This window comes from Taudactylus pleione, unplaced genomic scaffold (assembly GCF_031769625.1).
Source record: "Taudactylus pleione unplaced genomic scaffold, aTauple2 ptg000316l, whole genome shotgun sequence".
Taxonomy (NCBI): Eukaryota; Metazoa; Chordata; class Amphibia; order Anura; family Myobatrachidae; genus Taudactylus; species Taudactylus pleione.
Window position 1 is genome coordinate 10,152,251 of NW_028284717.1, and position 15,951 is coordinate 10,168,201.

General features: G+C 46.6%; 1 protein-coding gene and 1 long non-coding RNA gene across 2 annotated transcripts in view; one reads left to right on the plus strand and one right to left on the minus strand.

Moving 5' to 3' along the window:
• SAMSN1 (SAM domain, SH3 domain and nuclear localization signals 1) overlaps nt 1–15,951 on the minus strand; it is a 150,472-nt gene that overhangs the window by 109,724 nt on the left and 24,797 nt on the right. Inside the window, exon 4 of the mRNA XM_088442755.1 lies at nt 1,174–1,220. Within this exon, the coding sequence (XP_088298881.1) occupies nt 1,174–1,220 (47 nt within the window). The remainder of the gene's footprint in view (nt 1–1,173; nt 1,221–15,951) is intronic.
• Nucleotides 1–15,951, plus strand: part of LOC148510570 (uncharacterized) — an 83,248-nt gene that overhangs the window by 50,663 nt on the left and 16,634 nt on the right. The window lies entirely within an intron of this gene.

Sequence of the window (15,951 nt, forward strand, 5' to 3'; positions counted from 1 at the left end):
TTCACACTAATTACAGTGACTATGATCTATTACACTCCAACACCATATTTTTATTAATTGTTTATTTTCGGTATTACGAGGCACAAAGTATTGAGGCCAATTCTTCATAATTGTCTTACTGATGGTAACAAGGGCCCAGTTGGCTGCAATAACCATCTTTTAGTAATTTTACCGGTGGATATTGAATAGGTGACTCACTTTTGTTTTATACATGGCACCAAGGAGCAATGAGTCAACCCTGTCTGAATGATTCTGTACGCCAGATATTAGATTGTACTGTACATGGTTCTAATTGCAAAATATTAGGTGAACACTGCTCTTTTTGTAGTTGTACTCAAGGATACGGAGTTCTGGCACCTTTTATTATTTTCTGGAAACAGGAAATTCTAATGTATTTTAACACTACTTCCTAGAACATATTTACCAGGGTAGTCCATTCCAGCTTCTTCATAGGCCCGGAGACACTAACCTGGCCACAGAACCTTCAGCAGATTAGGTGAGTATCTATACCTTATTTTCACACTGAATAAACTTATTCTTCCCCCATTTTGAACCTACTTGGGATGAAGTTGGGAGTACCCCACAACATACTGTATATCACTATATTAATTGGTCTGTGCTGAATCCACCACTGGGCAAGCTGACTTCTCTGTACACCTAATACAGTACTTGCACTGGAATCAAGCCACTAACATTATCACTATATTAATTGGTCTGTGCTGAATCCACCAGTATAGCTAGCGACAAGCCAGAGAGTCAGTTATTAATTTACTGGATCCACTCTTTTGTGGGCCCAGTGATGACAGGGCAGAAGGGAGAATGTATTTCTGTAATGTGGTCTATTTTCTAGTGGTTTTAACTTACAGATGAGGCACAAGTACTTCACTTATATTTGGGATGTAAATGTGCTGTAAGCCCTGATACACTATACAGGAGTGGGCATATAATATGAGCCTAGGCACCTACTAGGCAAAACAAATTGTAATCCTCTGTATCTATTTGGGATTGCAATTTAGAATAATATAGATTTTTGATTGATATTTGATATAGTATGGTCAGACAATACTGACACAGTGATCGTGTTTTTTTCACACAACTAAACCTCTCCGATGCTGGCAGTAAAAGCTATAAAAGGTTTATTGAAATATTAGTAGACAAACTATTGACACTTACTTTTTCCTCTTCTTTTTTGCATCAGTAATATCCAAATCAGGCATTTGCTGCAGACCAAAACAGTAACAAGAAGAGAGAAAACAATTATCAATCATTTTGATTTTACCATTTGATATTATTCTAATTTTTATAATAAGATTTAAATTTTAGCAAACAAAATTTAATATATATATACATATACATATATACACACAGTATATATATATATATATATATATATATATATATATATAAAAAATCTATAAATAAAAGGCACTAATCCACGGCACTCACCATTTCTAGTTTTGGGGCGCAACATGGTATGTGACCACATTGTTTAAATAGAAATCACAGGGGCTCTGCACTCGCCATAATAACTAATAATATTAATAATAATAATAATAATAAACATAATAAACAGTGGGGTTTTGGTTCATGAATTGATCAATGCATTTAAGCTTGCAGACCATCGTCACGGGACCCCACTTTACTGCAAGTCCCTATCTATTGCTCAGAATTATAACATGGACATAGCCATCACATATGCTATCAAGGTTTAAAGCTCACAGCAACTTTGCTTTTAAACATGAGACAGTTACCAAGCACACCTGTTGCAAAGCATCTAGGAAACAGCTGACACAAGTTAGATAACTAGTTAAAAGGGGTGCATGAGAAAATGTGATCACAAAAATGATTAATTATAAAAATTAATCATAATAAACAAAAAGCACTAATCCACGGCACTCACCATTTCTAGTTTTGGGGTGCAACATGGTATGTGACCACATTGTTTAAATAGAAATCACAGGGGCTCTACACTCTTGGTAACTGTCTCACATTTAAAAGCAAAGTTGCTGTGAGCTTTAAACCTTGATAGCATACCCTGAGTTTAACACTAATGTGATGGCTATGTCCATGTTATAATTCTGAGCAATAGAGTAGGGACTTGCAGTAAAGTGGGATCCCGTGACGATGGGACTCCATGAATTGATCAATGAATTTGGTTCATGAATTGATCAATGCATTGATCAATTCATGAACCAAAACTCCACTGTTTATTATTATTATTATTATTGTTATTAGTTATTATGGTGAGTGCAGAGCCCCTGTGATCAGTGAGGTAACTATAAATTTTGCTCCCCCATGCCAAAAAAGTTTCAGGCGCCCCCCCCCAAAGATCAAACACACCCAAAGACAACATTTAAGGTGTGTTGTTACATGATACAGTAACGTGCCTTAAACATTATGACACACTAAGAAATGCAACTTATAACACAGTGTGCCACACCAGAATACCCCTTACAACACATTATGCCACACAGCAATGCCCATTACACATGCCACACAATAATGCCACGTATAACACAATGCATAATGACATACAGTAATGCCCTTATAGCAAATTTATGCCACGCTGTAATGCCCCTATTTCACATTATGCCACACTGTAATGCTACATACAACACATTATGCCACACAGTAATGCAACATACAACACATTATGCCACACAATAATGCCCCTTACACATTATGCCACACAGTAATGCCCCTAATAGCAAATTGTGCACACAGTAATGCCAAATACACATTATGCCAAACAGTAATTCCCATTACATCCCACCCTGACAGATCTACTTCACCACCAACCCTCCTCTCTGCTCCTGCCAGTCTGTCACCTCAGCTCAAGACAGGTTGCACAGTTTTTATGTCCGTGTAGAACCAAATTATTGGGAACATAGTTTATAACTAGGGATGTGCGCCGGACGATTTTTGCCGGATTTGGTTCTAATTCGTCGTCCGGCTTTGGATTTGGATTTGCCAAACTGCGGTGACTGGCTTTGGATTTGGATTTGGTTTTTTTTACAAAAATTTACAAAAAAAGCTAAAATCACATAAATTGTTCTTTTTTTTCTTCCTAGAGTATTATTAACCTCAATAACATTAATTTCCAGTCAATTTAGACCATATCACAGCTTATAATATTGTTTTCAACATTATTGGCCAAAGGTTGCAGTGAGCTGACTGGTTACTAAGTGACAAACCAGCGGCACAACGACACAGACACCACAATATAAAGCACATCTATGACACATTGCCTCACAGCAGTGGCAGAAATGAAAAGTAATGCACCCACCCAGTGGGGTACGGCCAGCAGAGTCACAGTACTTGTTTACATAGTGGGCTACGGCCCAAGGAGTCACAGTGCACAATCTTATTCACATTACACCGCACATAGGGCCTGATTCACATTATACCATAAAGTAGTGTCTCTTATTTATGTTACGACACACAGTAGTGCCCCTTTTACACAATGCCCACAGTAGTGCCCCTTTTACACAATGCCCACAGTAGTGCCCCTTTTACACAATGCCCACAGTAGTGACCCTTTTACACAATGCCCACAGTAGTGCCCCTTTTACACAATGCCCACAGTAGTGGTGTCCCTTACACAATGCCCCCAGCAGTGGTGCCCCCTATGCAGTCCCCTTAGTAGTAGGGTCCCCTATGCAGTTCCCCCAGTAGAATGCCCCCCCAGTAGTATGCCCCCCATTAGCATGCCCCCCAGTAGTATGCCCCCCATTAGCAGCCCCCCCAGTAGTATGGCTCCCCCAGTAGTAGGATGCCCCAGTAGCAGGCCCCCCCAGTAGTAGGCTGCCCCAGTAGTAGCCCCCCTGTAGTATGGCCCCCCAGTAGTATGGCCCCCTCAGTAGTATGGCCCCCCCATTAGTATGGCCCCCCCAGTAGCAGGCCCCCCAAGTAGTAGGCTGCCCCAGTAGTATGCCCCCCCAGTAGAAAAAGGAGGGGGATTTAACCCCCTATTGTACCTCAGCACACTGAATAATACCTGCAACAATATATGAAGACTATATGGTCATAGAAATTCAGAGATATTAGTTGCATGCATTTACAAATACATGGGAGGCTGCTGGGCCACGTCACGGCTTCTCTGTTACCAGCAGTCCCTAACACTAAGGGGTTCACGTCTGGGGCGCAGTGCACCCCAAAAAACGTCCAGCCCAGGACCCCCCCAGGGCATCACACGAAAATGGAAAAAGAGTGACAGTGCAGTGTAAAGTATAGCTGTGTGTGAGTAATCATTAAGTGAATGCAGTGCCCCCCCCAGTAGTATGGACCCCCAGTAGTATGGGCCCCCCAGTAGTATGGCCCCCCAGTAGCAGGCCCCCCCAGTAGCAGCCCCCCCAGCAGTATGACCCCCCCAGTAGCATGACCCCCCAGTAGCAGGCACCCCCAGTAGCAGCCCCCCCCAGTAGTATGCCCCTCCCAGTAGTATGACCCCCCCAGTAGCAGGCCCCTCAGTAGTATGGCCCCCCAGTAGCAGGCCCCCCAGTAGTAGCCCCCCCCCAGTAGCAGGCCCCCCCCAGTAGTATGCCCCTCCCAGTAGTATGGCCCCCCCCAGTAGCAGACCCCTAAAGTAGTATGGCCCCCCCAGTAGCAGACCCCCCCAGTAGTATAGCCCCCCCAGTAGCAGGCCCCTACCAGTAGTATGGCCCCCATGTACCCCCAGTAGCAGGCACCCCCAGTAGCAGACCCCTCCCAGTAGCAGGCCCCTACCAGTAGTATAGCCCCCCCCAGTAGCAGACCCCCCCCAGTAGCGCCCCCGGCCCTTACACAAGTAAAAAAAACAAAAAAAAAAACTTACCTATATCCCCGCTCCCGCGCCGTCCGCTCTGCTGTCACACGCTGAGGAGGGAGCCGGAAGACGGAGCTCATGAGTGAGCTCCAGCCGGCTCCATCCATGCAGCAGCCAATGAGAGTCTGTGTGACTCTCATTGGCTGCTGTAACAAACACACAGCTGCCGCTGGCGGCTGTGTGTTTGTGTCTGTGTAGGGCAGAGCGCTATCACAGCGCTCTGCCCTACACAATAGGAGCCCTGATGTCGGATTCTCTAGTGAGAATCCGACATCAGGCGGCCACCGTTCGGCCCCGAACGGGGATACGAGTCAGGCGGTGAACACCCGAACAGGGTTCGGGTGGACTCGGATCCCCAATGTTCGGAGCAGTTCGGATTCCACAGAATCCGGACCGCTCATCTCTATTTATAACCTGTAAACTGTGTGTATCAAGTTAGTGCCCCTTATACAGTGCTCCCTCTAGTTGTGCCCCAAAATGCAATGCCCCCTATACTAGTGCCACTTATGCAATGCCCCCTGTAATAGTGCCCCTTATGCAATGCCCCCTGTAGTAGTGCCCATTATGCAGGGCCCCCTGTAGTAGTGCCCCATATGCAATGCCCCCTGTAATAGTGCCCCTTATGCAATGCCCCCTGTAGTAGTGCCCATTATGCAGGGCCCCCTGTAATTGTGCCCATTAAAGTAATGCCCCATGTAGTTGTGCCCATATGCAGTACCCCTGTAGTTGTGCCTCTTCAAGTAGTGCCCCCTGTAGTTGTGCCCCTTCTAATGGTGCCCCCTGCAGTTGTGCCCCATTTAGTAGTGTCCCCTGTAGTTGTGCCCCTCCTAGTAGTGCCCTCTGTAGTTGTGCCCCTTTTAGTAGTGCCCTCTGTAGTTGTGCCCCCTGTAGTTGTGTCCCTTTTAGTAGTGCCCACTGTAGTTGTGCCCCTCAAGTGGTGCCCCCTGTAGTTGTGGCCTCCCCAAACCTCCCCCCCGTACTTACCTGACTCCGTGCGCTGTCATCCAGGCTGTCTCTCCCGCTGCCACGCTGACTGAATCTAAATAGATCAAGCAGACGCGGCCACGCAGGTTCCCCAGGTCGCGAGTGACGTCATGACGTCACCCGCGCACTGCATTACTGGGAACGCTGGCCTCTGAAGTGATCGGAGGATTCCTTAACCTCCGATCACTTCAGAGGCCAGCGCTCACAGTTGCAGTGGCGTAACCACTGCCGCGTCGACCCCAAGCTACACGGCACCTCCAAGCCACCGCGGGGGCTGCGAGGGCAGTAGTTACGCCACTGCCTGTGATTTCTATTTAAACAATGTGGTCACATACCATGTTGCATCCCAAAACTAGAATTGGTGAGTGCCGTGGATTAGTGCTTTTTGTTTATTATGATTAATTTTTATAATTAATCATTTTTGTGATCACATTTTCTCATGCACCCCTTTTAACTAGTTATCTAACTTGTGTCAGCTGTTTTCCTAGGTGCTTTGCAACAGGTGTGCTTGGTAACTGTCTCACATTTAAAAGCAAAGTTGCTGTGAGCTTTAAACCTTTATAGTAGGGGTGTGCACCGGCCACTTTTCGTGTTTTGTGTTTTGGTTTTGGATCTGAATCTTTCTTCGTGTTTTGGATCTGGATTGGTTTTGCCAAAACCACCCTTCCGTGTTTTGGGTTCTGGGGTTTGTGTTTTGGATCTGTATTTTTATTTTTAAAAAGCATAAAAACAGCTAAAATCACAGAATTTGTGGGTTTTTCGGCTCCTATGCTATTATTAACCTCAATAACCTTAATTTCCACTCATTTCCAGTCTATTCTGAACACCTCACACCTCACAATAGTGTTTTTATGTCCAAAAGGTTGCACCGAGGTAGCTGGATGACTATGCTAAGCGACACGAGTGGGCGGCACAAACACGTGGCCCATCTAGGAGTGACACTGCAGTGGCAGACAGGATGGCAGTTTGAAAAACTAGGCCCCAAACAGTACATAATGCAAAGAAAAAAAAGAGGTGCAAGATGGAATTGTCCTTGGGCCCTCCCACCCACCCTTATGTTGTATAAACAGGACATGCACACTTTAGCAAACCAATCATTTCAGCACCAGGGTCTGCCACACGACTGTGGCTGAAATGATTGGTTCATTTGGGCCCCCACAAAACAAGCTGGCAATTAATCTGTCCCTGCACAAACTGGCTCTACGGAGGCAAGATGTCGTCCTCATCCTCCTTATCCACCGATTCCTCACCCTCTTCAGTGTTGTGTACATCCTCATCCTCACAGAGTATTAATTCGTCCCCGCTGGAATCCACCACCACATGTCCCTCTGTACGTTCTGGAGGCTGGTCTCCCTGGAAGAGTTGATAATTCATTTTTATGAACATCATCTTCTCCACATTTTGTGGAAGCAACCTCCTACGCCTTTCGTTGACAAGGTTCCCGGCTGCACTAAACACTCTTTTGGAGTATACACTGGAAGGGGGGCAACTCAGGTAAAATAGAGCCAGTTTGTACAGGGTCCTCCAAATTGCCTCTTTTTCCTGCCAGTACAGGTACGGACTGTCTGACATGCCTACTTGGATGCTGTCACCGATGTAATCCTCCACCATTCTGTCAATGGTGACAGTATCATATGCAGTGACAGTAGACATGTCAGAAATTGTTGCCAGGTCCTTCAGTCCGGACCAGATGTCCAAACTTGGTCCTGCCTGCCCTGCATCACCGCCAGCTGGTTGCTTAGGATACCTAAGTTTTTTCCTGGCAGCCCCAGTTGCGGGAGAAAATGAAGAAGGAGCTGTTGACGAGTCACGTTCCGCTTCAGCTGACAGTGTTTTCACCAGCAGGTCTTTGCACCTCTGCAGGCTTGTGTCGGCCGGAAAGAGAGACACCACATAGGCTGTAAACCTAGGATCGAGCACAGTGGCCAAAATGTAGTAGTCTGATTTCAACAGCTTGACCACCCTGGAATCTTGGCAAAGCGACTGAATGGTGATGTGGTTTGTTTAAATCAGGCTCCGGGGGAGACAGTTGTTGTCCGTGGGATGAAAAAGCCCATCACGGCCATGCCTGGGCAGAAGACCAAACATTCCACCTCTTTGGTCTGGCAATATTTCTATCCAAATCCGGACAACAACTGTCTTGCCATATGTACCATATGTAAAGGTGAAATAAGTAGGGGTTGGAACGTTAACCACCTAGGAACATCCTCCCTTATATGACATCTACAGTGCGTTCAGAAAAAGTTACTGTCAAGTTCAGAAACTTTGGCTAAGACCGTAAGCAGTCCAGGGACACCTAAATCCTGTTGTCCTGTTGTATCCAAGCACCTGCAAACCACACCGTCAACTCCCTCCTCGTCAATTTCCTCCTTAGTCAGGATCGAAAGTAGTCCTGCAGGCCATGTTACTGGCATGACTGACTCTCCTATCTGGGATTCCTCCGGAAGATCCTGCATTGCTACGCCTACTGCTGCCGCTGCTGCTGTTGCTGCTGCTGGGAGTCGTTCATCATCCCAGAGACGAAGTAGGAACACCACTACTTTTACTAAACAATTGACCCTCCAACAGTCCTTACCGAGGAGGATGAAGTATGACAGCAGTTATCCTGAAGCAAAACGGATAACTGAGGCCTTGACTGCTATGTTGGTGTTAGACGTGCATCTGGTATCCGTCATTATTGCAGTGGGATTTAGACAATTGATGGAGGTAGTGTGTCCCCGGTTCCAAATCCCATCTAGATTCCACTTCACTAGGCAGGATACCGAAAAATGCAGTTGTACCCAATGTCCACTTAACCACGGACATGTGGACAAGTGGAACAGGGCAAACTAAGGACTATATGACTGTGACAGCCCACTGGGTAGATGTATCACCTTACGCAGCAACAACAGCAGCGTCACCAGTAGCAGCATCTCAGAAATGCCAGCTCGTTCCAAGGCAGGCTACGCTGTGTATCACCAGTTTCAGTAAGAGGCACACTGCCGACAACCTCTTAGAGAAACTGAGGGAAATCATCGCCCAGTGGCTTACCACACTTAAACTCTCCTGGGGATTTGTGATATCTGACAATGCCACCAATATTGTGCGGGCATTACATTTGGGCAAATTCCAGCACGTCCCATGTTTTGCTCACACAATACACTTGGTGGTGCAGAATTTTCTGAAAAGCGACAGAGGCGTGCAGGAGACGCTTTGGGTGGCCTGAAAAATTTCTGCCCACTTTCGCCATTCAGCGACTGCGTGCCGAAGACTGGAGCGCCAGCAAACACTCTTGAACCTGCCCCGCCATCACCTGAAGCAAGAGGTTGTGACGCGGTGGTACTCAACCCTCTATATGCTTCAGAGGATGGAGGAGCAGCAAAAGGCCATTCAAGCCTATACATCCACCTATGACATAGGCAAAGGAGGGGGTATGCACCTGACTCAAGCGCAGTGGAGAATGATTTCTGTGTTGTGCAAGGTTCTCCAGCCCTTCGAACTTGCCACATGTGAAGTCAGTTCAGACACTGCCAGCTTGAGTCAGGTCATTCCCCTCATCAGGCTTTTGCAGAAGCAGCTGGAGAAAGTGAAGGAGGAGCTAAGACGGAGCTATTCCGCTCGGCATGTGGGACTTGTGGATGAAGCCCTTCTCCACACCTGCACAGGTAAAAATAAATGGACTGTACAAATCATCTCCATAGTTGTAGAAGTCGCTGAGCTATATCCGTGTTAACAAATCTGTCAAATTGCGTCAATAGTGTGTTTCTCTATGTTAAGCAGGCAATTTCGCTCAAAAATCTAATTTGAAGCTTTAGATTCTATTCTAGCAAGTTGTTGTACTGAACATGATGCATGTAATGACGCATTTGTGTGTAATTAATGTTTAACAAGTTATATATACAGTTTATAGCCTTTATTAATACAGACTAGAGCTGCATTTGACACCACAATCTTCCTGTATCAGATTGACAGTGGCCTCCCATCACTACTCTGTGCTGCTGTGGGAAACTGCTCCTCTATTGCCTTACTTTCGGTATGTGGTTTCCCACAAGTCTCTATTCCCACTGTCACACGAAACTCCAGCCTCACTTACTCACCTGCATACATCACACTTCTCTCTTGTTAAACTATAGTATAGTGAACAATCTGGTGATCATCTAGTTGGGTACAAGTTGTTCTAGCATAACCCCTTTTGAAACTGACAGACAAACAGGAGATGAAACATAAATACAGGTTGAGTCTCCCATATCCAAAATGCTTGGCACCAGAATTATTTTGGATATCGTATTTTTCCGTATTTTGGAATATTTGCATACCTTATTGAGATTTGTTGGTGATGGGACCCAAGTCTAAACATAGAAAGCATTCATATTTCATATACACCGTATATACATAGCCTGAAGGTAATTTTATACAATATTTTTAATAATTTTGTGCATCAAAGTTTGCGTACAAAAATTAATTTATGTTTGATATACACCTTATACACAAAACCTGAAGATGATGTTATACAATATTTGTAATAATTTTGTGCATTAAACAAAGTTTGTTTACATTGGACCATCAGAAAGCAAAAGTGTCAGTATCTCGGTCACGCAAAAAAAAAGTCCGTATTTCGGAATATTTGAATATGGGAGACTCAACCTGTACAACAGTTTTCACCCTGACATATAGCCAATAAGCATTTTCAAATATAGAGAATACCAATATTGAATATTCATAAGAAACATACAATTGTTGTGTAACTCTCAAAGAGGCAGCTGACAGTATCTGTCTTTCTACATCTTAGCCAGTTTCTTGTAAATTCGGGGTGATTTAGGGGCCTATTCATCATTACATAATTACCACCAGTGATGATTGTTTTAAACTAGCTGCGAGTTTAAAAAACCTTTCAGAGGTATTAATCATGCCTCATTAACAAAAGTATCACTTCCAAAAAGCTGTTCTTTTTGCGGAGTCAGCTTTTTTTGGAATTATGATACTATGGCCCTCATTCAGAGGCGCTCGCAAAATGCGAGCGGTCGCTCTGAATGTGGGCGGCCGCTTGTGTTTTGAAGTGCGGCCTCCTAGTCGCTAGCTACAGCTTTAGCGACCAACCATGTTGATGGTCGTGCTGGTCAAGACCATCGGGGCTTGTGACGAGACCCTAAGGTTGGGTCTCGGCAACCGCAAGCCCCAGGGAGCTTCCTGCTCTGATCGAGCAGTAAGCTCCCCACTAACATCACTGCTGATGTCAGTGCAGCCGCCCAAAATGACATGCGTTCCTTAAGAAACGCCTCAGTTTGTGAAACCACCCCCCCTCCCCACCTACTAAACGGGGCGAGCTGTCGATCAACATCGACAGCCGCCCCGTTGGTAGCGAGCCCCGGAGCGAGATAATTTCTCCCTCGCTCCGGGGCTTGCGCACGCGCAGTGTGGCCGCTGCGCGTGCGCAGGGACAAAACATTGACCCGTTTGCGAGCGCTCAGCGCTTGCGAGCGGGTCTGAATAAGGTCCTATACCCTCTACAGCTGAGATGTCCATAAGGATTTCTTCGAACTGCGCAGGTGCCTAACATTTATTCCGCCGCCTAGCCTGTACACCCCCCTACCCACTAACCGTGTCATTGTCTGTAACCACCCTCCCTCCAAGCCCCCTATCCCAGTTCCCCCCATACACACACACCGCCGCCAACCCCGCCGCTGTCTGTAGCAGAAGCCCCTCCTGGCGCTGCTGCATGAGAGGTTGCAGGTGAACACAGGGGGAACTGATTGGGGAGCCTGGAAGGATACCAGTGACCAGGGGCATTGTAAGAGAGGAGGGGGACCTTGGGACACTATAATCCCCAGGAATGCTTCTCAATGAACTCATCAGACTGCACGCGTTTCACAGAAATAGTTATACATTTCTTTGGATTATGAGGTGCTCACTCTCTGAGCGGATCAATAAGTAGTCAGAGGAAAAGGGAGAGCCAATGTGACTTCACTCACACTGGGCTCACATGGTGAGACACTGGCTGGCAAGAAGAATGTATACTGCATTTGGCATCAGAAATCATTTTTTTATTAACAGAAATCAAATGATGAATTTCCATTCATGTTCATTATAAGTAGGGATGTGCGCCGGACCATTTTTGCCGGATTTGGATTTGGATTTGGTTCTAATTCGTTGTCCGGCTTTGGATTTGGATTTGCCAAACTGCGGTGACTGGCTTTGGATTTGGATTTGGATTTGGATATTTTTTACAAAAATTGACAAAAAAAGCTAAAATCACATAAATTGGTCTTTTTTTTCTTCCTAGAGTATTATTAACCTCAATAACATTAATTTCCAGTCAATTTAGACCATATCACATCTTATAATATTGTTTTCAACATTATTGGCCAAAGGTTGCAGTGAGCTGACTGGTTACTAAGCGACAAAGCAGCGGCACAACGACACAGACACCACAGTTTAAAGCACATCTATGACACACTGCCACACAGCAGTGGCAGAAATGTAAAGTAGTGCACCCACCCAGTGGGGTACGGCCAGCAGAATCACAGTACTTGTTTACATAGTGGGCTACGGCCCAAGGAGTCACAGTGCACAATCTTATTCACATTACACCGTACATAGGGCCTGATTCACATTACACCATAAAGTAGTGTCACTTATTTATGTTACGACACACAGTAGTGCCCCTTTTACACAATGCCCACAGTAGTGCCCCTTTTACACAATGCCCACAGTAGCGGTGTCCCTTACACAATGCCCCCAGCAGTGGTGCCCCCTATGCAGTCCCCTTAGTAGTAGGGTCCCCTATACAGTGCCCCCAGTAGTATGCCCCCTAGTAGTATGCCCCCCATTAGCATGCCACCCAGTAGTATGCCCCCCATTAGCAGGCCCCCCCAGTAGTATGCCCCCCATTAGCAGCCCCCCCAGTAGTATGCCCCCCATTAGCAGCCCCCCCAGTTGTATGGCCCCCCCAGTAGTAGGCTGCCCCAGTAGCAGGCCCCCCTCAGTAGTAGGCTGCCCCAGTAGTAGCCCCCCTGTAGTATGGCCCCCCCTGTTGTATGGCCCCCCCAGTAGTAGTAAGCCCCCCCAGTAGTATGCCCCCACAGTAGTATGGCCCCCCCAGTAGCAGGCCCCTCAGTAGTATGGCCCCCCCAGTAGCAGACCCCCCCAGTAGTATAGCCCCCCCCAGTAGTAGGCCCCTCAGTAGTATGGACGCCCAGTAGCAGACCCCCCCAGTAGTATAGCCCCCCCAGTAGCAGGCCCCTCAGTAGTATGGACCCCCAGTAGCAGACCCCCCCAGTAGCAGACCCCCCCAGTTGTATAGCCCCCCCAGTAGCAGGCCCCCCCAGTAGCAGACCCCCCCAGTAGCAGACCCCCCCCCAGTAGCGCCCCCGGCCCTTGCACAACTTTCACAAGTTTAAAAAAAAAAAAACTTACCTGATTCCTGATTCCCCGCTCTCGCGCCGTCCGCTCTGCTGAGCCTGTCACACACTGCGGAGGGAGCCGGAAGACGGAGCTTATGTGTGAGCTCCAGCCGGCTCCCTCTGTGCAGCAGCCAATGAGAGTCTGTGTGACTCTCATTGGCTGCTGTGACAAACACACAGCTGCCGCTGGCGGCTGTGTGTTTGTGTCTGTGTAGGGCAGAGCGCTATCACAGCGCTCTGCCCTACACAATAGGAGCCCTGATGTCGGATTCTCTAGTGAGAATCCGACATCAGGCGGCCGCCGTTCGGCCCTGAACGGGGTTCCGAGTCAGGCGGTGAACACCCGAACAGGGTTCGGGTGCACTCGGATCCCCAATGTTCGGAGCGGTTCGGATTCCACAGAATCCGAACCGCTCATCTCTAATTATAAGGAATGTAAGCTTGTGGGCAGAGGGCCTGGTTCAGCAAGGATTGCAAGTGTAATAACGCACACACCCGGTCGATTGTTGCGTTCTGCACATGAGCGAAACAGCCACTGCGATCGGGCCTGCGATCGCAGTGACTATGCAGACCAATCGCAGAGTGATTGACAGGATGTACCATTTGGGGGTGAGGCCGGGGGATGCTCGGTGAAACGCAGGTGTGTCAGTGCGTTTCAACGCCATTACAGGGGCGAGCATAATTAAGCCCCTAAGACGGCATACGCAGCCTGAGCTCTAGATACCGACAGGAAGTTTAGCAGTTTGTGAGCGAGGTCTGACGTGCCTTAATTGTGCGTGAGGCTCCGATGGTAATCAATGGTACCGATGTTTTCGCAGACTTGCAAGGTATTACAGATGTGAGTAAAGGGTAGTGGGAGTCTGTATGTTGTGCTGTGGCGGCATTGCGATTGCAGTCATTTGCATAATTTTGCAGCAGAACTGCGTACGCATTTCCTGCTGCGATCGCACCTGCGATCCTTGCTGAATCAGGCCCAGGGTCTCCTTACATCTTTGGGGGCGATTCAATTCAGCGTGAGTTTGAATAGCCCTGGGAGCTATTCAATTGGCTGCGCTGTTATGTCCGACTACAGGGTTTCTGCTCACACCCTCCTGAGGTGCAGAAATCCGACTTAAGCTCCGGCCGAGATGCTGTTTTCTGGCTTAGCGGGGTGCTAACAGTCTCGCGGCTGGCACTTTAGTTGGAGAATACCTGGTCGCTTACGCCCTGTTGCTTATTTGAGTGTTATGATCGCTTACACAGCAATGTATATAAACCTTGTCCTGCATTGTATTGTACTAAAAGTCACTGGGTTCTTGTTCACCTATTTGTCTATGTAGTTTGTAAGGCGCTGCAGAACACTTGTTGTGCCATATAAATAAAGGATAATAATAATTAGCCTTATTGTTGCAAGAAAAATTTATTAATAGCTAATTATTATTCTATCGCAGCTGGCTGCCACTGTACAAAATATTTATACTTCTGGAGGTCCCTGTTTAATTCTTTTAAAAAACTTAAGAGGCCTGGGATAGGTGTAGAACTGGAAGCTATATTTTTGGTTCCAGTTCCTTTGTTTAAACAAAATAAAATAAATTAAAATAAATGTTTGAAACATCCCCCCAAAAAATATATTACTATATTTATTAATAATAATAATAATAATAATAATAATAATAATAAACATACACATTTTATATAAATCTTCCTTCCCCTTTTTCAAGATGTTTTTTATTTTCTGGATGCAGCACAGTACCCCAATTCATTTAAAAAACTTGCAGCCTGAAAAAATATTAGCGCTAAGTTTTAATTTTGTCAGTTTTTCTATCTGATAAAGCCACTCTGAGCTAACTTCATATAGTCCGTTTCACAGTTTGATAAAATGAGCCCACAATGTCTTACTTTGAAGATCAATGAGACACTGGAATAAAATCACATGTATAACAGGCGAGCTACTGTGATTGTGGACTGTCTGCTGTAAGTGCAGTAATAGCTACACATAGGACCTCATTCAGAGTCGGTCTCGAGCGCCGATGCGCTCGTAACCGACTCGATGGTTAGGCCTGCGAACGCGCAGCGGCCGCACTGCGCGTGCGCAAACCCCGGAGCGTCAGAGAAACTCTGTTGCTCTGGCGCTCACTACCAAAGGGGCGGCTGTCGATATTGATCGACAGCTGCCCCCGTTTGGTAGGCGGGCTGAGGGGGTGGTTTCCAAAACGGAGGCGTTCCTTTATGAACGCCTACTGTTTTGTGGGCGGTGATGTCAGTGGGAAGCTTCCTGCGCCATCAGAGCAGAAAGCTCCCTGGGGCTTATGAGTGCCCAGACCCAACCTTAGGTCGTAAGCCCCGATGGTCGCGATGGTGATCACCATCGCGACCATCAATCTGGTCAGTCGTTAAGCTGTGGGTGGTAACCCACAGCTTAACGATCAACAAGGAGGCGGCCGTTCAGGATGCAAGCGGCCGCCCTAATTCAGAGCGACCGCTTGCATCTAACGACCGCCTCTGAATGAGGTCCATAATGTGCAGTTATAGCTACACATAATGCTTTCCCGGCCCGATATATTTAGTAAGAATAGGCAAAGACAAGAGTCCACGGGGTAAATTTACTAAGAATCGTGTCTGGCCAAGATTGCATTCCCAGGAGAGTTTCCCCTGATTTTGAAACACACTGGCAAACATGGGTGTGAAAACATGATTCTGTCTGCAAAACACGGCTGAACACACAAATAGAAGTCAATACAAGTCAACATACCATTGAACCAACTCAAGAACTTTTCATAGACAGGAATACAACACAGGAATTTA